The sequence below is a fragment of the Palaemon carinicauda genome, chromosome 38, assembly GCF_036898095.1.
Source record: "Palaemon carinicauda isolate YSFRI2023 chromosome 38, ASM3689809v2, whole genome shotgun sequence".
NCBI classification, from domain to species: domain Eukaryota; kingdom Metazoa; phylum Arthropoda; class Malacostraca; order Decapoda; family Palaemonidae; genus Palaemon; species Palaemon carinicauda.
In genome coordinates, this window is record NC_090762.1 from 28,130,846 (window position 1) to 28,158,555 (window position 27,710).

The window sequence follows — 27,710 nt, forward strand, 5'->3', positions numbered from 1 at the left end:
GATAGTTTTTAAAAATTAATTTTCCTGTATTTGCGAGGAGCATTCTAAATCCGCGAGTCAAGCACCGCGAAGCGTAGGAAATCTATTGTTTTCTTAATTGTATTGGGGGGGGGGTGATGGTTCCCCGATGTCTGAGAAGGGGGGGGGGGAGAATGTGAGAGAAAGATTTCTGTTCAAACATTTTAAGACTAGTTTTGGATGAAAAATGTTAAGGTTTGCCCATCTGTTGTGTGAACTTGTCGCTAGGCCTAGCCTAACTGTCCAACACCTATATGTATAATATTCCATATTTGTACTAATTAATTTTTATACTTACGTTGTGATTATGGTGAAAAATCCTTATTCATTAAACTAAATTAAAAACCATCAAAATAAAGACTATTTTATATCATGCTACTGCCAAACATGTCACCACAACCAAACCCATTACTTAGTTTAGTACGTTCCATCGCTGATCATAACGAACTCGCTAACCAATTTTAACATCTGTCTATAGGTTAACTTTTGCGGCAAAAGATATCTTACCAGGTACTATGTAATAATAATGTTATAATTAATGTTTTATTTATCCTTAGAAAATCAAAATATATGAAATATGAGCAATTTTGTTTCGTGTTGTTTTTTTTTCCCTAAAAAAACGCCTTCTTAAAAGGAAAACGTTTTTTTTTTTTTTTTTTTTACGTTTCATCGTCGATCATAAACGCATTTACTCCTGAAAGTGATATTGAAGAGCTTTTACTAAAGATGTTATTATAAATAAAGATTATAAATAGGTGGTAAAATATCTATAATTAAAGTGTAGCAGCATCAAGAAATGTTGGGGTTCGCCCTTTACATAAGAATGTACTGTACATTGGATTAGACAGAACGTAGAAAAAATCAATTAGGGAAAAATCGGTATTCGATATCCTCTTCATCAGCATCGTCATTCGTCAATCGGGCTTTTTATTTTTTTTATTCTCAGTCGCTAACTAGTTATCGCACTGCCAAGATCTGCACACATTCCGATAATTCACATTTGAAGGTTTTCTGGGAGAGGATGGATAGAGAAAATACCGAACTATATAAAATGTTTTTTTAACCTGTTAAGCGTCATCCACGTTATAAACCGTTCACCACGATCTACTCGGTACCGCCTTCAACTGTATATTCCGTTCATGACTTTAATTGCCTTTTACAAGCCGTCAGTCTCGTGATGTTACTTTACTCGTATAGTAAGTATAGGATCACCACTTGGCAACACTCAGCATGTGGGGACTGTGAATAGAAACTTATATGATGTCTGGCAACTATTTTTCTGAAGGTAGCTTGATGTTACAAAACTCTGGTTTGAACTGGTTTCCTATCAGTGCGCTCGGGCGTTCATGCATAAGTGGTTATTTGTTGTTCCTTTTGTAATGAAAGGTCTAAAGAGGAAGGTTATTTCTTTAGATGAAATAAATGATATTCTTGTTGAGGAATTTGATAATGATAACCTGTTTGATAATGAGAGCACTAGTTCTGAATCCTCCAGTGATGAGTATATTGAAGAAACAAAGTTTTCTTTCGATGTCGAAAGCGAAAATGACTTCTCATTACCGAATGACTGGACAACGAAATTTCACAAAACTATAAAGGGAAAGGAAATGCCGAGAGAGAGAGAGAGAGAGAGAGAGAGAGAGAGAGAGAGAGAGAGAGAGAGAGAGAGAGAGAGAATATAGTGGATAAATAATGTACAAATGTATGACGAACATATTTGAAAACTATACAGGAAACGATATGAAGAGAGAGAGAGAGAGAGAGAGAGAGAGAGAGAGAGAGAGAGAGAGAGAGAGAGAGAGAGAGAGAGAGAGAGAGAGAGAGAGAGAGAGAGAGAGACCTATCCCTTTCCTTTTGTTGCTTATCCAGGCGTAAGATTTACGATTGAAGATAAAAAGAACCCATTAGAATGTTCAGTATTATGTAGCCATTTGAAATTAAATAATAGTAGTATTAATTGTTTTTTTTACTCAACCATTTAATTAATATCCCTACTTTTAACTATAATTACGAATTATAAGCATAAAGAAATTATATTAACTTTGAAAAATTATCATTAGTGAAATGACCGCTCAGGGCAAAAAAAGCGTGATTATCGTACAGCAGCCTATTGCACACTTGCGCCTACTGGCCGTGTTTACGTGTGGGAGTGTCATCATGGATATACAGTACTATACTGTAATTTTTAACTATTGCTAGATACGTACTGTATCAAACCTTGAAAACCCTTTTTTGTTTTTTGTATCTATAGGAAATAATTCTACATCATTCGGAAAATACTGAAAACAGTAAGCTATGCATAGTACAGTAGTAAATACTAGTCATAGAAAATTATCAAAACTTTAACAACTTTTTATTGTTTTATTTATCCATAAAAGAAATTTTGTACAGTATTTTATAAAAAAAAATCTATAAGAAGGATTTCTTACAGTATTGTTAAGATAAAAGCTACAGTATATATATATATATATATATATATATTATATATATATATATATATATATATATATATATATATATATATATATATATATATATATATATATATATATATATATATATATGTTTTATATATATATATAATACATACACACATACATACACACACACAGTGTATATACAGTATATATATAGCTAGAAAGCTAGAAATGGAGTGAAAAAAAAATTGACGGGTAGGTTGCTGTTTGCCGCCATGGTGTGTTTCGAAATATACGAATTTCCAATTACACGAGGCCTTTCATCGACCAAATTCTCGCATAATTCGGGACCCTACTGTAGCAGGGTTGAGGGCTGAGGTTAACCCCCCCCCTCCTCACTAACTAGCGGTTGGGGTGGCTGTCGCTAAAATTATCAAGACTCGTCTTTCAGCTTCTCCGAAAGGATATCGCTTTAAATAGCTCTTGGTTTGTATGTTAGGAAAAATACAAATTATTTATAAATTTATAATTTTGCTAGTGTATTCATTTTGTAATACTCTAGTGTTGTTATTTTATTAACTACTGTACATTGCTGTATACAAAATACCATATTTTACAATATTAATGTAGATAAAGGCTACTTATACAGTGAGTTTGAACGGGGTGTGTCAACCTACCGAAAACAGAGAACACTTACAAGTATTACCTTAGGTAATCAAGCTGTACTGTAGTGATATTACTGCCCGTATATTACAGTAATATACACTACAGTATCAGTGAGTGTTATATTAGATAAGAACAACAGTGTTTTGTAGTACAGTACTTACTTAGAAGTATGGCAATAACTAGTGTTATGTGTACCGCAGTTTTTCGTGTACTGTACTGTATACTTACTGAAATGTGTTCCTACTATAATAAGATACTTATACTGTGATAGAAACCAGGTAAAACAATATTAGGGAATACAGTGAGTTACTTAGTGTGTTAGTCGACTGCTCGAAGGCAACGAGCAGTGAGTTGTTAGGTTAGGAGCTAACCCACCCAAAGGTAGCAAGTATTTGCAGATTTTTGCTTTTCGCAACTGTCTCTGTTACCTTATCCTTGCGAATAAGGAGGGCTTACTGTGTAGGCTTTCCTTAACTGTCGACAAATTCCTGGGAGTGACTTACCCTTACACTTAACCCATCTTTGTGCAGGTCATGGGGAGATTGATAGGAGTTGTCACCTTAGCTCCTGTATTGAACATTTTCTGGAATAGTAAACAGAACAGTTTGGTTATAGGACTTCCTCCCTCTTAAGGATAAGTCACCTATTAAAGGATGAGGTCTTATATTTGTGTATGAACAAATCACAACTTTTTAAAGCAAGTGGCTCCGTCACTCACTGTCCAAAGGAAAAGCCAACCCTTTTGGCTGATGTTTTTGACAGTAAACAGAGTAATGAAAAACTTGAACTTCCTCAAATCACAACTTTTTAAAGCAAGTGGCTCCGTCACTCACTGTCCAAAGGAAAAGGCAACCCTTTTGGCTGATGTTTTTGACAGTAAACAGAGTAATGAAAAACTTGAACTTCCTCATTCCTGTTCTCCTGAGGCTAAACTAACTAGTTTAGCTTTTCGATCTCGTGAGATTAAAGCTCTGTTGATGGACCTTGATGCTTATGGAGGTGTAGACCCAAATGGTATTTTTCCTTTGTTTTTTATAAAGACAGCAGATTTCTTAGCTCCAAAGTTATCTGTTATTTTGCGCAAGTTAGCAAGAAGAGGAGCTTTTAGCACTAGTTGGAGAATTGGTAATGTTACTCCTCTATGTAAATGTGTTTGTGGTAGCTCAAGTCCCACTGATTACCGCCCAATTTCCATAACTCCCATATTATCTAAAGTTTTTGAACGTCTTCTGGCAAAACGTCTTAATAGGTTTGCTGAAGGTAATCATCTACTCCCTAGTTTGCAATTTGGTTTTCGTAAAGGCCTTGGGGCATGTGATGCCCTTCTTACAATCTCCAATGTTGTACAGCAATCCCTTGATTGTGGTCGGGAAGTTCGTATGATTGGCCTTGATTTTAGTGCTGCCTTTGACCGTGTTAATCATGAGGCCCTTGTTTTCAAACTGGAACAGTTGGGAGTGGGTGGGTCGTTTCTTAGCATTATTATTGATTTTTTAAGTAATAGATCTCAAAGAGTTGTTGTTGATGGGCACCATAGTGATTATAGGAATGTGATATCCGGTGTTCCACAGGGTAGTGTTGTTGGCCCATTACTTTTTATACTATATACACATGACATGTGGTTTGGCCTAGAAAACAAGCTTGTTGCATATGCAGATGATGCTACTCTCTTTGCATCAATTCCATCCCCTGAATGTAGATCAAGGGTTGGTGAATCTCTTAATAGAGATTTAGCTAGAATTAGTGCATGGTGCAAATTATGGGGTATGAAGTTGAATCCTAATAAAACTCAAAGTATGATTGTAAGTAGGTCAAGGACGGTGGTTCCTCAACATCCGGATCTCAGTATTGATAATGTTCCTTTAAATATGTATGACTCTTTCAAAATTTTAGGTGTGATTCTCGACAGTAAATTTACTTTTGAGAAACATATAAGGTCTGTGTCTTCTTCAATTTCACAAAAAATAGGCTTATTGAGAAAGTCTTTCAAGATTTTCGGTGATCAATCTATTCTGAAGAAGTGTTTTAATTCTTTCATTCTACCTTGTTTTGAGTATTGTTCTCCTGTCTGGTCTACAGCTGCTGATTCTCATCTTAATTTGTTGGACAGAAACTTACGGTCTATTAAATTTCTTATTCCTGATCTAGATATTAATCTCTGGCACCGTCGTTCAATTAGTTCATTATGCATGTTGCATAAGATTTTTCACAACTCTGACCATCCTTTACATTCAGATCTCCCTGGACAATTCTATCCTGTTCGTAATACTAGGCAGGCAGTTAATTCTAATAGCCAGGCCTTCTCCATCACGAGGCTCAATACTACGCAGTACTCTAGAAGTTTTATTCCAGCTGTGACCAAGTTGTGGAATGATCTTCCTAATTGGGTGGTTGAATCAGTAGAACTTCAAAAGTTCAAAGTTGGAGCAAATGCTTTTTTGTTGACCAGGCAGACATAGTCTTTTTATAGTTTATTTATGACATATTTGTTTTTGATGTTGTTGATAGTTTATTATATGACATGTCTGTTTTGACGTTGTTTCTTATTTTAGAATGATTTATTGTTAATTTGTTCTCTTCATTTATTTATTTCCTTATTTCCTTTCCTCACTGAGCTATTTTTCCCTGTTGGAGCCCCTGGGCTTATAGCATCTTGCTTTTCCAACTAGGGTTGTAGCTTGGATAGTAATAATAATAATAATAGTAATTTTCCAACCTATGCTAACCTAAGTCTGTTAAGTAATACTTCTTGCCTTGTCCACCCCTACAAGTCCTATGCTGAAGGTCAAAGTGAAAACTTTGCCTGTCAGGTGTGCGAGGGTTCCCCACCCCCCAGCAGTAACTACCACACCTCGTTAAAATTTTAACATCCTTACTGTATTCAGCTTTGCTGAAAGCATACTTCTATCAAAGGTCTCAAATTTGTATACAGTACTTAGGTAAAATAGAAATTTATTTAAAAATTTGTTATTTGATATATCATCCTAGCAGTTTTTGTCTGCTTCGATGCTTTTAGACATTTATAGAATGTCGAAAGAGATAAATATGAGGATGTGAGGTGAAGAGTCAACTCTTAAATGGCATTCCAACTCTTAAGAAATAATACTAATCAGTGTCCTTCCCTGATGTTCTGCTTTTAATACATCTCTTATTTAGTTTTCTAATATGGCATTAACTCATTAAATCACAACAGAAGAAGATAAGGAGACGAAAGAAGAGGCCAAAAACTGTTGATCAGGACTCTATAGATCGTCAAAAGAAGATGCAAGATATTCAAGATGTTTTGTCTTCCAGCCCTTTAGATATTGAAAAGCTTCGTGAGTTGGCTGTTGGTGACGGAGGTCTAGTTAAAGGTGAGATTTAATGAGGAGTTATTTTATGCTTGGTGTTTTATTATTTTATCATATAAAGGTAGTGTAACTGGAATTTTATGGGGCCAGGTGTTCTTCATGTACCTCTTGAAGTTTTTCATGTTCCAGCACAGTATAATGGTTTTCGTAAAAGTTAGTTAGTTTAGTGATAATTTATTAAAACTGCATGACTTTCATAGCTTTGATAGTCAGTTATGAATTTGTTCCTACACAGAATACAAACCTACAACCTTTAATGATATATGACTTCATTGAAACTGGCAACGTCCGTTAAACTTTTCAGTGATGTAAGCATAATTACCTTCCGGGTGGTAGCCAACAGGTTGAGTTATCTTCACTTTGACTTTGGCTTCAATCATGTACTGACGTACTCACTGCGTATCTTGCTCTGGCATACTAATGCTTTTTCCTTTATCTTTTTAGATTGTCTGTGTGGTTGATTTCCTGTTGATGATGCCAGCTCCGTGAGCAAACATGCGGCTTTTCCCTTGCACGAGCATGATCACCTGGATGAGGACGACCAGTCAAATGACCATGACCTACGATACGACGATCGCTTTGACCTCCACGAGCATGATCGTCTACTCGAACTTGATTGCCTCAGTGCACATCTCCACACCCACGATTGCGTCCACGTGTATGATAGTTCCCACGAGCACAGTTTCCTCAACGAGCACAATCACCTCCATGATCATCTCCACGTATACTATTATCTCTATGAGTACGATTACCTCAATGCTCATCTCCACGAGTATGATCACTGTCTCGTGAATGATTGCTTCCTTGAACACAATCACCTTCATGCGTATAATCATCTAAACGGGCATGATCACCTCAATGCACATAATCCCCTGCACAAAAACAATTTCCTGGGTTAGGGTCTCTGAAAGCTAAGGCACCTCACACTCACTCTCCATGGTCTTGTTCTTCTCGTGCCAGACCTCCACATTCCTGGACAGAACTCATCCGATCTACTTACGATCCATCTATGAGTGATCAGTATCAGTGGGGCAGATCAATAAATTCTAGGCCTTCAGTTAACTTCTCGTTATTCTGAATCTTCCAAAGCACAGTCACTTGCTCCCCCCCATCAGCGGAAAATGTCACATTATAAGCCCTACCACCAAGAATTTTCAATGTGTCGAGACCAGTCAGAATAATAGGACTTCTCCTCTAGGCCTGCTTCCTGTTTGTAACCACTGGTCAACTACCTACACCTCGTTATAAAATTCTAACTACCATACTGTATTCAAGCTTGATTCTCTTAGGTAAAGGACTCACCTTTGTATATTTAGGAAAAATAATAATTATCTCGAGATTTGTCATATTTTAATGCTCCATGCTGGATTTGGGACTTGATATCTGCACCGTGTTCAATCATGCTTACAAATTGCAACAGTGTTGATGGTACAGCCCATTGTCGGTCTATTATCATGAAAGGTGCTACTGAAATTTGCAGCTTGGGAATATGAAAAAGCAACTGATTCTTGAATCGGGTAGAATGAACATCAGGTGATTCAACACCTAGTTGTTCCAGCATCTGCTTGTAAAGCATGGAAAAGTCATTAAGCTTGAAAATGACCGGATCTCTACCGTTACTCTTTTATCATCTTGCTGAAGTAGGTGACTAGTTCGGAGAAAACATTTGGATATACTTCCTTGCAGTACTCTGCTCATGCACCTTTAGTTCGGCTTGTTCTTGATTATACAATGCAGCCATGTAGGCTGGGTGATATCTCTGTTCTTTTGCTATGACATCTGTTGCACTTAGTTTGGCAAGGAGCTCCATATTGCTGAGTGCTTCTGCCCATGAATTTATTCTCCTATTCACTTTCATTGTCATTGCTTCTCTAAGCTCCCCTCCCACTTTAGTTTTACAAAAGAAATATTCTTGTGTTTTAGCATCTTGAACCTTTCGTGATACAGTGCTTTCTTTTGTCTCAAGGTTTCTTCTATCCCACTAACTTTGTCAAGTCTTGCAGGGTCCAACTAAATTGACAGCACATTGAGTGAAACAGAAGAATATTTTTTGCAAAATTTATATATCCGTCAGTCCGTCTTCTGGCAAGATTGGCTTGGGTGGGTGGCCGGTGGATTTTAGACCATTTCGAAGCTCCTGACTGACAACACTTGTTTCAGTCAGTGTTGCATGATTTAACAGTAAAACTAGCATCTGTGGTCAGTATGACATTCAGACCCGAGGGTTTATCTGTTCACCACCCTGTACATGTAGAATAAGCATTTTCCTAAATGGGATACCAGTAGGTTCTTGCACTGTGCCCTACACCTAATTCAATTATTTATCCAATGTTATAGATCCCATGCAATCTGTACACCATCCAGATAACTAAAGCCCTGTTACCTTTGGCCCAGCTCTCCCACACTAGCACGGAGTACATTCAGATCCAGTTGCTTAAGTGATTTGGGGTTAGTTAGGCTGCATTTGGAATGCCAGTAAGGTGTTGCAATATAATGTCAACATACATTTCCAACTTAGCTGTATCAGTTTACTTATAAACAGTAAATACTTGGGGAAAATGTGTCAGTGTGCTTGAAAACTTAGGAATTGATATCTAGATCATGCAACTTGGACAACTGCAAGCACTTCTAAGCAAAACATCGAGTTCAGGCAGCTAATATGGTTCCCCACATGGATTTTCAATTGGCCAATCTTTCAGATTTGATTAATATGACTTGGCAAACAATTATGCCAAATTTGATCCTTGTATTATCTTTTACATGATTTCCTTGTCATCTCTTCCTGATCAGAAGGGTTGTCTACAGGGTTTTGAGCAAGCCAAACCCAAGAATTACCTTAGTGACTATAAGCAGAGGAGTACCTGGCCCTCAAGATGATTTTGCCGCGATACCCAGATAGCTAACCAACTAACTCAGTCTGCTATGCCAACCACACTTGCAGAGAAAATCCAGCTTGGTGACATCCCTGTCTCTTCATGGATTGTGGTTTTGCAGCATCTCCTGCCAAAGATAGGCTTTTTGCAAGGCATTTCAATAGAGATTTTCAGATACATCTATAAGTCCTTGGTATCAATTTTCCCCTTCAAAGGATCAGTCTAGGTTCAGGAGTAGCTTCAAATGGTTTTCCCACTCCAGGAACTTGAGTCTCTTAAGGATGTCGCTCGAGTCCTCAGGTCTCTCAAGCATACCCTCCTGTACCCTTGACCGTGCATCAGATAAGATTTGACTCCTAGACTACTCATGAGCATAAACATTGGCATTACAGTGAGCATACCGTGTGACATGTATGTCATGAGTCATTCTCAACGAAGGAAAGTCTTCCTTTACTTTGTCCGGAGTTTGTGTCTAGAGTCAACTTCTAATGTCATGCGAGTGAGGTGTAGAAATGACACTCTCCTATGACATATGAGGGCATGGTGACACTTCTTAGAAATTTAAGCTCCCTTTGCAGAGCACCAAAAACTTTCCTGCATTGCAGGGATATAGATGAAAATGTCCAAGAACAGTGCTTTTCTGATTCATGCACCTTCGCCCATGCTGATCCAATGGGATTCCAGAATTATCATCCCTGTTAGATCAGGGACATTAGATTAATCCCAACATTCAGGAAGAACCCGTCAGTGACACTAGTCCTGGAAGGAGAAGTCAGGTACAACAAACAACCTTTGCTACTCACTACTCATGGAAGTTAACCCACAGGTTTATGGATAACCTTATCCATGGTCCTGCGGTAACTACTGAACAAGTCGTGTTGTGGAAGTAGCTCCCTCATAGGGAAAGTAGCCTCTCGTCTAAAATTCTTTTGTACACAAATCTAGATGTAGAATGTCTGGTCGTTCTCTTCTTTCTTTTTCCAAGTTGGAGTTAAGCTGTCGCTCCATTATATGCTGGATCGGACGCTAAATGCATGAAAAACTCACGACCAAGTAGCTTTTCTTTACAGATAAGTTCTTTAATGAATAATCTCCACAATCCTCTCAGACGAGGGAGAGAATGGAAGGAATGTGTAGTGCATTTTTCAAAATGACCATACATTCGGACACATTACTCTTACAAATATAGGGTCTACCATGACCACCTGCCAGTGCTTTGGTAGGGACCTAAACAAATACATGCAACATCTCAGTGCTCAGGTGGTTGGAAGGTTGACAGGAGTCACCACTTCTCTCTTACACAGGCCAAAGTGCTTTAACATTCCTGGGAAAGTACCAAATTTGACGGCTTATAAGACACAGGCATATAAGAGGTTTTTAGTGTATTTACACAAGACATCTCAATAGCAGGAAATAATAATGATAATAGTAATAATAATAATGGTAATAATAATAATAATAATAATGATAATGATAACAATTATATTAAAATTAATAATAATGATAATTAATAATAATAATAATAATAGTAGTAGTAGTAGTAGTAGTAGTAGTAGTAGTAGTAGTAGAAGTAGTAATGATCATGATCAGCTCCTCCTACGCCTATTGACGCATAGGGCCTCGGTTAGATTACGCCAGTCGTCTCTATCTTGAGCTTTTATTTCAATACTTCTCCATTCATCATCTTCTACTTCGCACTTCATAGTCCGTAGCCATGTAGGCCTGGGTCTTCCAACTCTTCTAGTGCCTTGTGGAGCCGAGCTGAACGTTTGGTGAACCAATCTCTCTTGGTAGGTTGAAGAGCAAGCCCAAACCATCTTCATCTACCCCTCATCATGATCTCATCCATTTATGGCACTCGAATAATGTCTTATAGTTTCATCTCTAATTCTGTCCTGCCATTTAACTCCCGATATCCCTCTGAGGGCTTTGTTCTCAAATCTACTAAATCTATTGGAGATTATTTCATTGTCATACCATGACTTGTGTCCATTATTACTATCATTTTTAGTGGATAATAATAATAATAATAATAATAATAATAATAGTAATACCAATGATAATAATGATAATAATAATGATAATAATAAAAGCAATTTGGCAGTACAGACAAGCAATAAAATAAGCATAGACAGGGCATCTCAGTAGCAGGAAATAAGCAATCTGTTAGTATAGGCATGCAAAGCAATCATAATAATAACAAAACATTGGACACAAAAATAAAGCCAGCAATGCATAAAGCAAGAATTAAAGTAAAGTAGAATCCTTTTCATAAAATTATCTGCCACTACAAGTAAACGTACGAGTACACGTAGGCACTGGCAACGATCATGGTTGTCAGATACCATACTCTGTAATCAATTGTTGTACAATAAGGCTTCAAAATATTGTACAATCATTAGAAAATCAACAATTCATTAAAAATGTTGTACATATAGACTCAAAAGTTGTACAGATTTGCTAATTAAATCAAAATGTCTTAGGTTGTACACCACTGGGTCATACATCTGGCAGCAGCCCTGGCAATGGTCATACCGTAGTTTTATTCCTCGCTAACAGATGGCATTACTGGAAAGTGAGAGTGCAGATCAGCTGATGTTTGTAAACAAACGCAAGTCACAGCATTTCAGATAAGATTGCTTTCATTTTTAAGAATTAATTTTTAAAGCACCTCTAATAACACAATAATACCAGCAATAGAAATAAAATAAGGATGCATGGAGTTTAGGGCAGGTTGAAGTATTGAGCGTAAGCTGGGTTAGTGAGCGTGAGAGAGAAGATTAGCCTAGGCTTACGGTAGGTTTCATATTTTGGAAAAACGTGCGTCTTATAGGCTGTCAAATACGGTAAACTAGCCAGATGGTTATACAGGTTTTTATCCCTCCTGAAGATAAGTCTCATATTAAAGAAAGATAATTTGTATCCATGTTGGAGTAAACATTAAATTTCAAAATAAATTTGAATTTTTCATTTGTCTACAATTTTGAGTCCTTTAACTTTATGCTTCAACCATCCTGCAAGCTCTAGGTGAAGGTCAAAGTTTACTCACTTTGCTTCGGGGGCTGCTGCTTATTCGCCACCCACCAGTAAGTAACGACGCCTTGTTATAAGTCTTAACAGCCGAGTTCCAGCTACGCCCAAAACATTAAAGGACTCATGTTTTTATAGTGGAAAAATAAAAATGATTAGAAATTTGGGATTTTTCCTAACTATACAAACCTGAGACCTTGAGTAACACTGCTTGCTTCAGCCAGAGGTCAAAGTGAAGGTCTGATGGGCAGAGCCACCTACCTGCCACTCAAGTATGTTTTCCTCGTTCAAAAGCTTAATGGCCAGTTTCGCCTTCGCTGAAGTCACAATCCTATTAACCCTGAATAGGTACGGTCCTCGGACACCCCTTTAAGGGTATACTCGGACGCGAACGACCCCGACGCCAAAAAAAATTCTTGAAAAATCAGTTTTTGCAGTAACCTCCTTTTTTCTTTTGCCAAAAAAAACTTCAATGAATGCTTAAAACAACTGTATAGATAAATACTACTCATCTGCAGAAAAACTATTTATTATAAATATTTTAAAAAATTAAGTAGAAAAAAAAAGACCTGACATAAAAATTCATAAAAAAAAAGTTTATACATATATACACAAATCCTTTTAGGAATTGATTCTTGAATGTTTAGGACACATCTTGATGTATTTTGGATGAAGTCAGACCCATGGAGGTGAAGATCTGAAATGAGAAAAAAAGGGTAACTTTTTTTGGCCAAAAAAATTTGTCCAAATTTCATGAATTTTTTTGGGTACCCAAATGAAATAGGAAGTGGCTAATTTTTTTAGGGAATAAACATATGTTATTCTAAAATAGAAATATGTAAAAAAATCTTCATTATTTTGTAAATTACATTTATATCAGGGGCCATATCTAAAGGTAATTTTTTGAGTACTTAGAAATTCCGTAAAAAAATACATATATTTAATATATAATATGATATTTATGCAGGTAAAAATATACCAGAATATCACAAATTCTATAGGGAACAAGAATATATATAGATAGGGCAGCTTACGCTTCGGATATGTCCACAAAATGGCCGCCAACCACACTGACTCAGACTCCCTAATCTGCCACTTGAAATGTAGGAAGGGTATGTCAATTTCAAGGTGTTATTTACTAATCTAATTATTATTGGATATGCATAAAAATTGTATGGTGGGTTGCTGGATAATTGTCGATTATTTGACGACTATAAAATTAAAATTCTGACCCAAAAAAATTTTTTTGAAGGGAAATAAAATCGAAAAAAAAAATGTAAAACAATATTTTAGCTAAAAAAATTTGATGATATTCAATCAAAAAAAAAGTAAACAAAATTTTCCGACAAATAAACATCTAGAGGAATCATTACTCTGTGATAGTTCCTTAGTACGTAGTAATTTTGAAAGAATTGGGAAAAAACGAAAAAATGGCAATCACCGGAAAATCGAACACATACCTATATATACGCCATATCTGGCTAAAAAAAAGATAGGCATGGGTAGCCAGATCATCTAGAAACACTTTCCAACACTATAAAAATATAAGTTTTGCGACACTACTTGCCAATTCCTTACGGTAACATGACTAAGCAAAAAAATGCAAAACAAATAATAAGGGGCACTCGAGGAAAAATGGCTAACATTCTAATATACGGCATTTCAGAAAAAAAAAATTCAGCCACGTGCTAGGCAAACCATCAAGGCACATTTTCCGACAAATAAACATCTAAATGAATAATTACTCTGTGATAGTTCCTTAGTACGTAGTAATTTTGAAAGAAATGGGAAAAAACGAAAAAATGGCAATCACAGGAAAATCGAACACATACCTATATATACGCCATATCTGGCTAAAAAAAGAAGATAGGCATGGGTAGCCAGATCATCTAGAAACACTTTCCAACACTATAAAATTATAAGTTTTGCGACACTACTTGCCAATTCCTTACGGTAACATGACTAAGCAAAAAAATGCAAAACAAATAAAAAGGGGCACTCGTGGAAAAATGGCCATTCTAATATACGGCATTTCAGAAAAAAAAAATTTCAGCCACGTGCTAGGCAAACCATCAAGGCATATTTTCCGACAAATAAACATATAAATGAAATATTACTCTGTGATAGTTCCTTAGTACGTAGTAATTTTGAAAGAAATGGGAAAAAACGAAAAAATGGCAATCACAGGAAAATCGAACACATACTTATATATACGCCATATCTGGCTAAAAAAAAAATAGGCATGGGTAGCCAGATCATCTAGAAACACTTTCCAACACTATAAAAATATAAGTTTTGCGACACTACTTGCCAATTCCTTACGGTAACATGACTAAGCAAAAAAATGCAAAACAAATAATAAGGGGCACTCGCGGAAAAATATCCAACATTCTAATATACGGCATCTCAGATAAAAAAAAAGACATGCACGTGTTAGCACAACCATCAAGGCACACTTTCTAACACATAAACATGAAAAAAAAATCAATAATATACGGCAATTCCTTACTATGTAGTAAATTTTTACAAATATTGAAAAAAAAACAGAAATTGGCAACCGCAGTTAAATACCCAATATACCAATAACTACGTCGTATCTGACAAAAACAAAATCACGCATGGGTAGCCAGATCATCTAGACACACTTTCCAACACTAAAAAAGCAAAAGTTTTACGACACTATTTCGCAATATCTTACGGAAAAATGACTTGGCAAAAAAATGAAAAAAAATGAAAAAGGGACACTCGCGGTAAAATGCCCGACATTCTAATATACGACATCTCAGATAAAAAAAAAGACATGCACGTGTTAGCCCAACCATCAAGGCACACTTTCTAACACATAAACATGAAAAAAAAAATGAATAATATACGGCAATTCCTTACTACGTAGTAATTTTTACAAATATTGAAAAAAAACAGAAATTGGTAACCGCAGTTAAATACCCAATATACCAATAACTACGTCGTATCTAACAAAAACAAAGTCATGCATGGGTAGCCAGATCATCTAGACACACTTTCCAACACTAAACAAGCAAAAGTTTTACGACACTATTTGGCAATATCTTACGGAAAAATGACTTGGCAAAAAAATGAAAAAAAATGAAAAAGGGGCACTAGCGGTAAAATGGTCCTCGTGGTGATGAACGACATTTTAACTAAAAAAAAAAACATGCACATGGTAGCCAAACAATCCACCAAGACTTTCCACAACTGATAACCTATACAAGTTGCACCATTCTACGACAATTTCATAATACGTAATAACTTTGATAATTATGCAAACTACCCTAGAAGGGTAAACTCGGACGCGAACGACCCCGACGCGTCTCAGAAATCGGGGAAGGAGTACAGCTACAGCAATGCACATCTGGACACTACTAGAGCGTGTAGGGGAGACACCTCCTGCAGGTCGATCACCCACAAATTCAGTCACGGGGGTGAGTCACGTGAGAAAAACCTGTTTTTTTTTGACGCTCGGGGTCGCAAACGACCCACCGTACCTATCCAGGGTTAAGTCTCGGGTTTGAATATAGTAGTTAGGAAAAATTGATTGAAAAGTTTGTGATTCTTTTGTTTTGTTTTGGTAGATGAGCTCCGTCGTAAAGCTTGGCCACGCCTTATGATGATTGAGCACATGGAGGTAACCCCAAAGCCTACATTAGATGTCGTCAAAGCCCACAAAGACTACAACCAGGTAGTCCTTGATGTCAATAGATCTCTTAAGCGGTTTCCCCCCGGCATAGACGATGACTACAGACTGGTCCTGATGGATCAACTGACGACGCTAATCATAAGAGTTTTAATGAAGCATCCTGATCTTCACTATTATCAAGTAAGTTGAATTTTCTGTTTTTTGGAATTGGGATTTTTTTCCTGACTTGGCATTTTGTAGATAAAAGCTCTTAAAGTTTATGCAGATAACTAAGATATTTTCATTAAGTTAAAAACTTTTTATCAGGTAGTTTGCTTTGCCATAAGGCTTTCATAAAATGGTAGTAAATGTGATACAGGTTGCATCTCTCAAACTCAGCACTCTAAAACTCAGCAACACCTAAAACCTAAATCTCTCTCTTAGTTGCCATGTAATACATACGTATAGCAGGAGAAACCAAAATATTTGTTCCCTTAAAAAGTGTCTGTGAAATACAACACATAAAACTTTACTCTCCCTAAATTCCTTTTCGATTGTAGCTTAAAACACAGTATTTGATTTTCGTTAGGTGACCACTAATTTTAACAAAGAACATTATCATATAAAAAAAAATCCTGATGTTTTAAATAGTTAGTTGTGCATAATTAAAGCATTTTTTTACTTTTGTTTTCAATTTGGGTGCATTTCAACATTCAAGTACTTCAAACGTTTTTTTTTTATACTTTGTTTTGATCAGTTGGTCTCAAGTTGCTGATCTTGATAATGTGCTCACATATGAATAATGAAGAGTATTGTTTATATAATTTCTCAACTTATTCAAAACATCTTTATGATTAATATTACATCAACTCCAATATGTTACTGTATAAGCTTTCATAGTTTTCATACAGTTCATTTACAGTATAGCTGTTATTATTAGTTATTGGATATGCAGTATGAATATGTTTGTTTGTTGGAGTTTTTCATCTGTAAAAAGTGTAATTTTCATAACTGATGTAAGTGTTATGCCTCTGTAATTATTACAATCAGTCAGGTCTACCTTTTTTTTACCGTTTTCACTAACACTTCTAACTCCCATTCATCAGGTTTTGTCTCTTCATGCCACATTTAACAAAATAATCTTGTAAGTATTTTGGGAGTCAGTTCAATTTTGGCCAGTATTATGTTGGCTGTTATTTCATCGTATCCAATGGGTTTCCATCTCTTGAGTTTTTTAGAAGACCCAGGTCTACATGGCTGAGGACTATGAAGTGCAAAGTATGAGATGGTGAATTGAGACATATTGAATTAAAAGCTCAAGATAAAGACGACTGGCGAAATTTAACTGAGCTCTTTGCATCAATAGGCTTAGAAGGAGATGATGATGATGATAAAGTGTAATGGTATTTTGTTATTTCAGGGGTTTCATGATGTTGCTATCACATTCCTCTTGGTAATGGGAGAAGACGTAGGCTTTGAGTTGGTGGAAAAATTGGCTGTTACTCATCTTTGTGACTTCATGAGACCGACAATGGAAAAAACTACTTACTACCTCACATATCTGTATCCAATTTTGAAGCGATCTGATCCAAAATTACACCAGTTTCTGATTGAGTGAGTTTATTTCACATGCTTTACAAGTCACACAATAAATGAATCATAAATCTTTGACAACTTTAGCAAGCCAGTGTCTATGTCTTTGTAAGATTAATCACTTTTACATTTTTTCTGTGAATCAGCATTTTGAAAATACATACTATATTTACCTCATAGACATAAAAGGATATTTTGTTCCTACACGTAAAAAAAACCTTTGACCTTTAATAGTGGTATGTGTGTGACTTCAGCAAAGCTGGAACAGCTGTTTAAACTTTTAATGAGGCAGTAGTAGTAGCTGGTAGGTGACAAGTAGGTCCCGCCCACCCACCAGGTATTAGAACCTTCATTTTGACTGGCCGACAAAGACCACAGACGTATCTCTTGGCATTCTCATCCTGCTGTTTTAATCTTTTTCTTTTCGCTGATACTGTTGTCAGAAAAGTTCCTCCGCGTTGAGTGTAAAAAGGAGGGGCACTGCCCTTCTACCATTAAGTGTATGGCGATCCAGGAATATGTTAAGGATGTATCACCTAGCTATTGTGTTCTCTAGCATGCGAGATTATCGTCATTGGCTTACAGGAATCTCGAGGAGATGAACATCAATTTCTCCCATCTCCCTTTGTTTTCGCTACAACTTCTGAGAAGAACGAGTAGAAGATGTCTTAGCAGAATACCAAGAAGTCCAATCCATAGGAGTTACGCACATGTAACTTCCGTACATAACTCCTGCTGTCTATTTCCCAGGGGGTGAAGTATAGCTATCCAGGAACCTTTATTGAGTGAAATTTGAGAGATGTTCCATTTAGGGAAGGAACAAAGGTGTGAATAACTCTAGGGAGGTGTCTGGATACTTAGTGGGGATGATTTCACACCTTTTACCTGTAGTCAGTCTCTTATCTGGAGTAAGGGTCGAGAGTTCTTCCATGGCAAGAGGAAATATTGTTTCTCACAACTCTTTTAATAACTGAGCATATACACTGTTGGTTGGGAGGAAGGGCACCCCCCTTCCTCCCCATCCCTTTCTTTCTTTTGTGAGAGTTTCAGAAGTACAGCCTAATCTTCGGAACGCTGTCCTAGGAAGAAGTTACCGAGTACTGGATGCCTAATAAGTCTGAATCTCCGGAGAATGCCTGCTTTCTGTGCATAGTTTTTTGGGAGGAGCAGAGCTGTACCAAAACCTAACTCCCAGAAAGGCATTAAGGTATGAGGTTAAAGGATTCAAGCCCCTGTTACCAGTGCCAAGTCTCGTAAGAGATGGGACACGAGCGCTGTTGTTAACAAAGATGAGCCTTGCTCTCGTCCCTCACCTGTCAGAGATGTTTCAAGGATGCTTTGGTGACTTCTCCATGCTCACCATTTCAAAGGCTGCCGTGAGAGATCCGTGAGAGATCTGTGAGAGGTGTTGTCCTCTGAAAACGATCTCCTTCGTACAGTACACATGATCATTTCCAGCGCAATATTATTTGCCTAGGATGATGTACACCCACATACATGATTGTCTCTATATAGGCAACTATGACCATAATCATTCTTGCGCATGAAACTCCACACTCACCAAATTCACAGGCATGGTGATTTAAGCATCTGACTGTTGTTCACTCTTACGATAGTCTACGCCTATGATCATCCGCAGGCACGATCACTACACAGACAATATCCAGACTCTAAGGGTTTGTGTGAAATGTTCCAATTTACCTGTGATGTCCAAATATTCTGTCACAGCTTGAGCATTCTTGGTGTGACCAGTCATATCATTATTGGTCTTCTCCTCCTGCCCAGCCAAGCAACGAAAACCCCACTGACCAATCTCTCCATACGTATGCCTAATGCGAGTGACACTGTATAACAGGATGTATCTACAGTATTTCCTCGGCTATTGCAGGTGTTCCATTTCATGACTCCCTGCGATATCAGAAAACCTCAAAGTAGGTACAGAAATCTACATTATACTTTTCATTATTTTTATATTTTTCATTTTTTTTTTCTTCATAAATTTAAGCTTTTATAAACTCTCCTAACTTTCTTGTAAACCCATTATACACTTAAAACAATTTTTGAGCCAAAACTTACTTTTACAGTGCTCATAAACATAAGTACTGCTCGACAAGGCTGCGCCATTTACTAAACTATGCAGTACTGTGCTCACGTCCATTTACTGTGGCCAAAAAGTACACCTGTATTTAAAATGAATACAATTTTAATAACTCTGAATCCATTGATTATTACTGTAATATTCACATATTACTATTGTATTATGGAATAAAAACAGTGTATTACAGTATATGACTTTTCCATTGTTTACGCTTGCAGCTGTCAGTAAGGTTCCTCCCCAAGCAAGTACAAGCATTTGATCCCCCCGTTCCAGTCGCATAGTCTTAGGGAGGAAGGATTTTTTGATGAAACATCGAGATGATATCATTGAAGAAGTCCAGGAAGACTGATTAATAGGAGTCTCATAACTGTGACTCTTACCTTTTCTCTTCCTATAGGGGAAATTGTGCAGTACAGGAAATCTTCCCCTTGGGGAAGGGATACTAGTATGCTCTCGCCTCATTTACGAGATGAGAGGATACATGCCGGGAACAAACCCTCCTTAAATAGACTAATCAGCATGTGATACAGAAGTTCATGCGCCTACTACCTCTCACAATAAAGAGCACACGCAAAAGCCCCCACTACCTGTGCTTAGGTCTTACTAGACTGAGCACACACACATTTTTCCCTGCTACCTGTGCTATGGGAACAAACATATTCATTACCAATAAGAACTAAGCGTGCCCCTCTTCTTCTTCCTGGATATTCTCGACTTATCTCTCAGTCTTCAGGGGAGTGAGAGGCGGTGTGTTCCAATACCCTTCTAATAAGGGAAAGTCCTAACCAAACAGAAGTAAGAACTTACTGAAGCACATGACGACCGATGGTGTCAGGTTTCGCAAAACATCGACCAAACCCTCTGCATGGTTTCTTGCTTGAGGGTACACTCGGCACGCTGTTCTATCTTATTTCTCTTACTCTTTTTAAGTTTTTATAGTTTATATATGTAAGATTTAATTTAATGGTGTCACTGTTCTTAAAATATTTTATTTTGATTGTTAGTTACTTCCCTCTTAGTTTATTTCATTATTTCCTTTCCTTACAGAGCTATTTCTTCCCTGGTGGAGCCCTTGTGCTTATAGCATCTTGCTTTTCCAACTCGGGTTATAGCTTAGCTTGTAATAATAATGATGATGATGATGATGATGCCTCTTACACTCCTGCTAATAACTCTAGGTCTTGTACAGACTGAGCATCAGCATTATGGATCAGGACATCAGGACATTCCCAAGACGCTTCGGGGACTTCGTCACTGGTGTCCATCATTTCATGATGGCATTGCTGACAATAGGGATCCAATGTAGGACTCGGGTACCACGAGGGAACTTCATTTACAGGCCTGAAATCCCGTGCCATAGAAGCTGCTTCCAGAATTAGTTGAGTAGCTGCTTGCTAGTCCTTTGGTTGGGTGAAGTCATATATTTCACCAAAGCCAGGAACTCAACATTTCCAAACTGGTAGAAAGCAAAGACCTTTCTGACATTGCAGCCATTTTACCAATGGGCTTTTTTATCCTGAAGAAACAGAATTGAAAGGAATGCACTCTCAAGTCTTCCAAGCGGTTCTGGGAGAAACAGTCGACCGAGTCCTGGTAACCGTTCTAACTTTACTGTACGGTCTGCCATCAGAGGAATGGCAAAGACAGGTTGAGAATCCTTTATCTTGAATTCCAAATCTGAAAACCTCCAAAATCCTAGAGTTTTTAAAATGAAGACACACACACACACAAAAAAAAAAGTTTCCTCAGTACAATGACTCACCCTTCAACTGCATAGTATCATTTTGCTGTTAGCAGTTGCCATAGTATCTTTTTTGCAGAGAGAGAGAGAGAGTCCCGATTGAAACCTGCTAATTATTTGCAGTCATTTATTAATTTCAAATAAAAGCTAAACTAAGTGAACTTTTGAGTTCATTCTCAACTCTGCATAAAGAATGTTAATGCATATGTAATGTCTTGTGGCTGATGCAATAATGTGTTGGCTGATAACAAGATGAAAATGACACTACCCACCTCAACCACATTAGAAGTTTCAGGTTAAATGTCAAACTAAAGGAGTGCTTTCAGTCGATTGTACTAGTTAAAAGTCCTGACAGCTGTTCCAGCTTTGCTGAGGTCATACAGTACTCTTGTTGAAGGTCTCAGGTTTATATTGTTGGGAAAAATTTGTGATTTTACAAAAAATGATAAACATAAAAATTATATAAAAGTGATTAAGTAAAATTATACTGTAGATTCTTGTATCTCCTTTATGGTATTTCAGCTATCGCGGTGGGGCCTAGAATGTAACATGTGCGATAGCTGAGGTATGACTGTGCTAAAGTACTAAGATTTTAGCCCTCTGAGGATCCTATGGCACACTGGCTTAATCCACTCATGTTAATATAAAGTGCTATGTAGAAAATTTATTTAGCTTTATAATGCAATTTTTAGTTCCTTTCTAACTTTATTCCTTTGTTAGTTGGGCTGCTAAACTTCAGCACAAGTAGATTGACACATGAAGTCATTGCTCCCCAGCTAAATGTCATGGGCCTGACTGATGTTGTTATGGCCCGGATCGCCAGAGGGTTGAGGTTTTACTATGTCGACATTCATAAACTATGCTATTTATTTCAGCTCTGGCGTTGGAACAGTATTCTGTTTACCGTGGCTAATAACTTGGTTTGCACATACCCTTTCGGATTACCGCAATGTTGTTAGATTGTACGACTTCTTTTTGGCCACCCCCTACCTAATGCCAATGTATATTGCAGCAGCAATCGTGCTGAAAAAGAAGGCGGACATTTTGTCTGGAGAGTGTGATATGGCTATGCAGCATTTCATATTATCCCAGGTAAGAATCCATTTGGTAAAATTCCATGCTTTATGTATATGTAAATAAACTGAGATATCTTATGTAATTGTCTCTGAGTTTATAGTGTCATTTACTTTCATTCATACTTCAAGTTAGGAAAGTAAGTAGATGTGCCTTAGAATTTTTAATTTATTTTACCTTTTGAAAGCAATGTTGAATTTTTATTTATAGGTTCCAGATACATTACCATTTGAAGTAATCTTAATTGAGGCAAATGAATTGCACAATTTATACCCACCAAACACATTGCAAGAGGAGGTGGATGAATTTATCAAGAAAAAGTAAGTATAGATTAGTCATATTTTTTGTCTGCTGAAATATAGTAGATTACCCTTTCCCAGGCTAACAATCCTCCAGAAAGTTCTGGACTTGGAAAATTCCAACTGTCATGGCTTTACTTTTGTAAGACTTTTCTGGTGTTTTTTCCAGCTGTGACCCCTGCATGGTATAGTGCTAAAAGTTATTTGCAGCTTCTGTTCAACTCCTTAGCTTCATTGCTTTTTGCCTATTACTTTTCATTCATACCCTTTCCACAAAAGCTGTCCAACTCCTTCATACTAACTTTGCCTGCTTTTTTAGTTCTTAGTGAACAACAATGTCTTTGTTCCTATATGTAAGACAAACTTTTTACCTGTTGGGTTGCAGTTAGATGGTGCCCTGCTCACCCTACCTTCACCTTTGACTCAAGCTGCAGGATAGTACTGACATATTTCTCATCATGATCTGGCAGTTTTAAACTTTAGATTTTTGTTTGAGTTTAAATATTTGGTCTTAAAATTGTTTGAGAGATTTTATGGATGACGCAAATCTGTGATGAGATTCTTGATGTCCTTGATGACTGTATATATATTGCAGTTTGCTTTGTTACCTGCTATCGTTACTTATTAGGGTCAAACAAGCAACAACATATAATGACTTCAGTCATTCACAAATTACTAATTACCAGATTCGTTAAGAGAACTCAAGACCCTTTCTCTACATTAGGAATTCATTGCGTTGTGTTACAAAGATAAATGGTCATACTATATTCTATTGAGCTTTGCCCCAATTATTACTTACTTGGTTTCATATGAAGTTCTTACCGAGTTCGGATTACAAATAGGCACGGGTGAACCACGATACCACATATAAATATTTGATTTTACCCAGTCACGGAATCCCACGCACAGATATGCATATCCCTAGCGAATTATCCCATCCAAGGTAACTAAATATTATATGATACTCATCCAAACTTCGGTTGATTAATTCATCCACTTCATTAAATGCTGGGAAGGAACGGCTTCGTTAATCAAATGAAATTCTCTTCATCCTGATTAAGTCCACTGAAGATTACACTACAAGCGTTGAGAAGTGACAGGCAGCAACTGTGTCGATTTACCTCTGCTGCCTTTGTCGTAAACATAATGCGTTCGCTCTCTCTCCCAAAGTCATGACTTTCGCTTCGTTCGCCCACGACAAAAGAAAACAACAAACGAACGAAACCAACTATTCAATGCAAACCGAACGAAACTATTCAAACAACTTACATCGCATTGTTAACCACTTATACAACTATTCACAAGACAATATTCCTTGGTAACAATGCTTATTACAATTAAATATAAACAAAACCTCCATTTGTACAGAAACCTGCACATTTCCACTTAACGCAATGTAATATAAAAGAACATTTTCCATATACAATATGAACATAGATATTCAATAACAATTGATTTCCCATGTCGTTATTATAAGTAACGACACCTGCCATTATTCAATATGCTGTACTTGTTCTTATTGGACAGCATGTCTGTTACTGTTTGTCATTGGTTTTCAAATCACCCGCGTTTCTTTGCACCCGTCCTTGGCGAAGTTTCTCTTATTGCACAATGTAGTCATGAAAAACAAACAAACAAACATACATGATAACTTTATAGCTAACACAAGTAAACTATTCAGTGATGAACCCTTTTGATAAAAATTCTAACAATAAAAGTTATCAAAAGAGGTTCATATATACATGATGTTTAAGTAATATTTGAATTGTAATATAAATTGCTGATAGAAATAACAATTGTCATTGTTGCTATAAAAAACTTTCTCTCTCTCTCTCTCTCTCTCTCTCTCTCTGCTACAAAAAAAGGTAAAGATTTCAAAATTGGATTATTGTTATTTAATTATCATATGCTTGAATACAGAAATTTCCTATTAGAAATTTTTTTTATTTCAATTAAGAAAAATAAGAAAATTAGAATCAACGATATTCGGTAACTTCCTTATTTTTGTGTGAAAAACTGCACTTTTTTAAAGGAAACTATTAAGAATTACCATCAGATGAAGATATGAAATGTTTTCAGTTATCATCATCATCTCCTACGCCTATTGATGCAAAGTGCCTCGGTTAGATTTTGCCAGTCTTCTCTACCTTGAGCTTTTAATTCAATACTTCTCCATTCATCATCTCCTACTTCACGCTTCATAGTCCTTAGCCATGCAGGCCGGGTCTTCCAATTATAATAAACTCAAATTTTGATTAGTTTTTTTGAAGCACCATGATCAAACAGGAAATGAAATTTCCCTTCTCTGGCAATCAGTTCAGTTAGCTTGCAAGTCAAAGCTGTGAATTTTTTTTTATTGTGATGACCACTAAAATTTTTTCACAAATTGAAAAGGGAGGAGGGAAAGTAGAGCATAACATATTTCGTGTTCTTAGCTTTATGCTATGTTTAAAGAGATTTCTTTTGGGAAAAAGCTCAAATTTTTCCGTTGAGAAATGAAAGATGGTTGAAAAACATTTTACAGAATAAACAAATTGAAGGAAGCTTTTAGGGTTGGTGTCAACGAAGTCTGCAACTGTATTAGATGTAATTGTTGCACAAAATATTGTGTGGGTAATACTGAGAAAAGGAAATGAATATAGTAACCAATAAGAAAGGTGTAATGAATTGTAAAAATGTTTGAATAACAGAAATAGAAAAAAACAGGAAAGAAGGAAGAACATAAGATAAAATATCTAAACTCTTGTTTTCTTCATTCTAGTTATTTAAACTAAAATCATTGTAATTTATCATGCAGGAAGGTATGAAATATTATTAAAGGAAAATAAGCTGTAAAGAAAGAAATATTGTGTGTGTATCTTTGTTTATGTTTACGTTTGTATATGTGCTCGTTTATGTCTAGAGCTTGTCTTGATTCCAGACAGGGACCTTTACATTACAGTTTTTATGTACACCACTGTACGTGTAGTGTACACTTTACATTCAATAAACGCAATTCTTGAGGCATAGTAACTTAAGGACTGCATCATCCGTCACATATTTTACTTCATAGAATTTCATAAATGTTGGTGATGTCTTAGTCATTTTTTATCTTTTTTTTTTTTTTTCACTTGAGGTAGGGTAAATGTTCATACGGTGCATTCATTGAAAAAGAACTACTAATAATTTATTTATAGTACATAGTGTACTTTATAAAAAATACAACAGGCTAAGACTTCAAACACGGCATTCGAATTCATCAGCCGACCGGCTAGTTTAAGCACACAACATTATTGCTTTCTAAATAATCAGGATTTTCAAAAACATAAGTGTGCTTCATTAAAGTATTTTTGTACTTTTGTTTTAGATTTTGGGTGCATTTCAACCATCAACTTTTTTACTCTACAGTATCAGTAGAAACCACATGAAAACAATGTAGTGCACTAGAGTTGATTATGTAGTGTGTTAGACATCCACGCCTAGGAAGTAGTCTGTATTTCTGTGGGATATGAGTTGACCCACCCTAGGGTGCCAAGTATTTGGGATTTTTGCTTTTACTGTTTTTTATTAATGGTATGATAATAGTAGCCAATGCTCTCATTCTGTATCTGATGTGGTATACAACTTTTAATATAAAGACATGAAAGGTTCCTATGCAGGAGTAGAGGAGCATAGTAAGTTTATGAGTAATTTCCTCTGGAAGTCAAACCCCCGTAATCATCTAAGTATACAGTACTTTACTTTATTTCTGAAATCTATAATTATTGTGGAAGTTCATTGATAAACATTTCACTCCTTTGTTAAGGATCAATAGGAGAGTGGGTTCAGTACATTAGTTTGTACATGTTGAGAATGCATATGGTTCTTTATAGGTTTATTATTTATGAATTCTTTTAATGTTTTGTCATACAATTTCAGGAATGAAGAGGAAGCTGTTGAGCGACAGCGCATTGTTGACAGACGTAAGAAGTTTGAAGCCTCGCGAAGAGTTCAGTATTACAGAAATATATTCCATACTGTCACAAGATATGTCCCAATACCTCCTGCTCAAACTAAGATGATAGTTAAAGTTGCCTTTTTTGCTATTACTGCTTACTTTGCCTCTAGCCTATATAGCTATTATTCAGAGTCACCATCTTTACTTGCTTTCTCTCCAAGGCAATGATATTTGGGAAATGACCGAATATTTCTAATCTGATTGATACCTAGTCATTTCCATCACCTAGTCTTTCACTGTAGGCCGTAATTTCTAGACTTATCATACTCTGTTTGGGTTCTAGGGATGACATATTCCTTTTGTATATATATGTTAATAGTTTTCAAGCTTAAATTCTATCAGTATGTAAGAATATATAATTGTAAATATGATTTATGTTTGTATTGTACAGTTTGCAAAGGAAGGTTGAACTTTTTTTAGAGTTTTACGATACAGCAATGTGTAATCCAAATACTGTACTAGATTCCTTGAATGGATGTCCAGTTGTTATATGAAAGGTTCATTCCATAGATTTTTGTATAATTTAATAATAAAGAGATTGGTTGCATGGACTTTGTATAACCTGAATTGATGCTTATACGCTATGTGACTGGTGTACCTACTGTGCTTTACAAAAGTGTGTGACATCATCTGTTTATTTCATTGTTATTTGGTATACTTTGTAAAACTGTATGATGTTCTCTTCAGTTTATTTCATTTTTATTTTGTATACTTTAGAAAACTGTATGATATCCTCTTCACTTTATTTTATTGTTATTTTTCAGCTCTTGAAGTACAGCACTGTCGTATCACAAAGTGACCCTGCTGTGAACAGATTGCTGTCTTTGGCATGATCAGGACTTTGAAGGTTACTGAAACCTGTAGGTGCCTTGTGTGGCTTATTTTAATGGTCCAAAAGGTTCTATGCATTGTTCCTTCAGCCCCAGCTTCATTTTCTA

The 27,710-nt window shown here is 36.4% G+C and overlaps 1 protein-coding gene across 1 annotated transcript in view; it reads left to right on the forward strand.

Moving 5' to 3' along the window:
- The window catches only part of LOC137630506 (TBC1 domain family member 20), a 78,779-nt gene extending 51,462 nt beyond the window's left edge, over positions 1 to 27,317 (forward strand). The window contains exons 3-8 of the mRNA XM_068362015.1: positions 6,295 to 6,454; positions 15,948 to 16,192; positions 17,412 to 17,605; positions 22,299 to 22,515; positions 22,708 to 22,817; positions 26,694 to 27,317. Of these exons, the coding sequence (XP_068218116.1) occupies positions 6,295 to 6,454; positions 15,948 to 16,192; positions 17,412 to 17,605; positions 22,299 to 22,515; positions 22,708 to 22,817; positions 26,694 to 26,940 (1,173 nt within the window). The 3' untranslated portion in view covers positions 26,941 to 27,317. The remainder of the gene's footprint in view (positions 1 to 6,294; positions 6,455 to 15,947; positions 16,193 to 17,411; positions 17,606 to 22,298; positions 22,516 to 22,707; positions 22,818 to 26,693) is intronic.
- Positions 27,318 to 27,710: the final 393 nt, after the last annotated feature.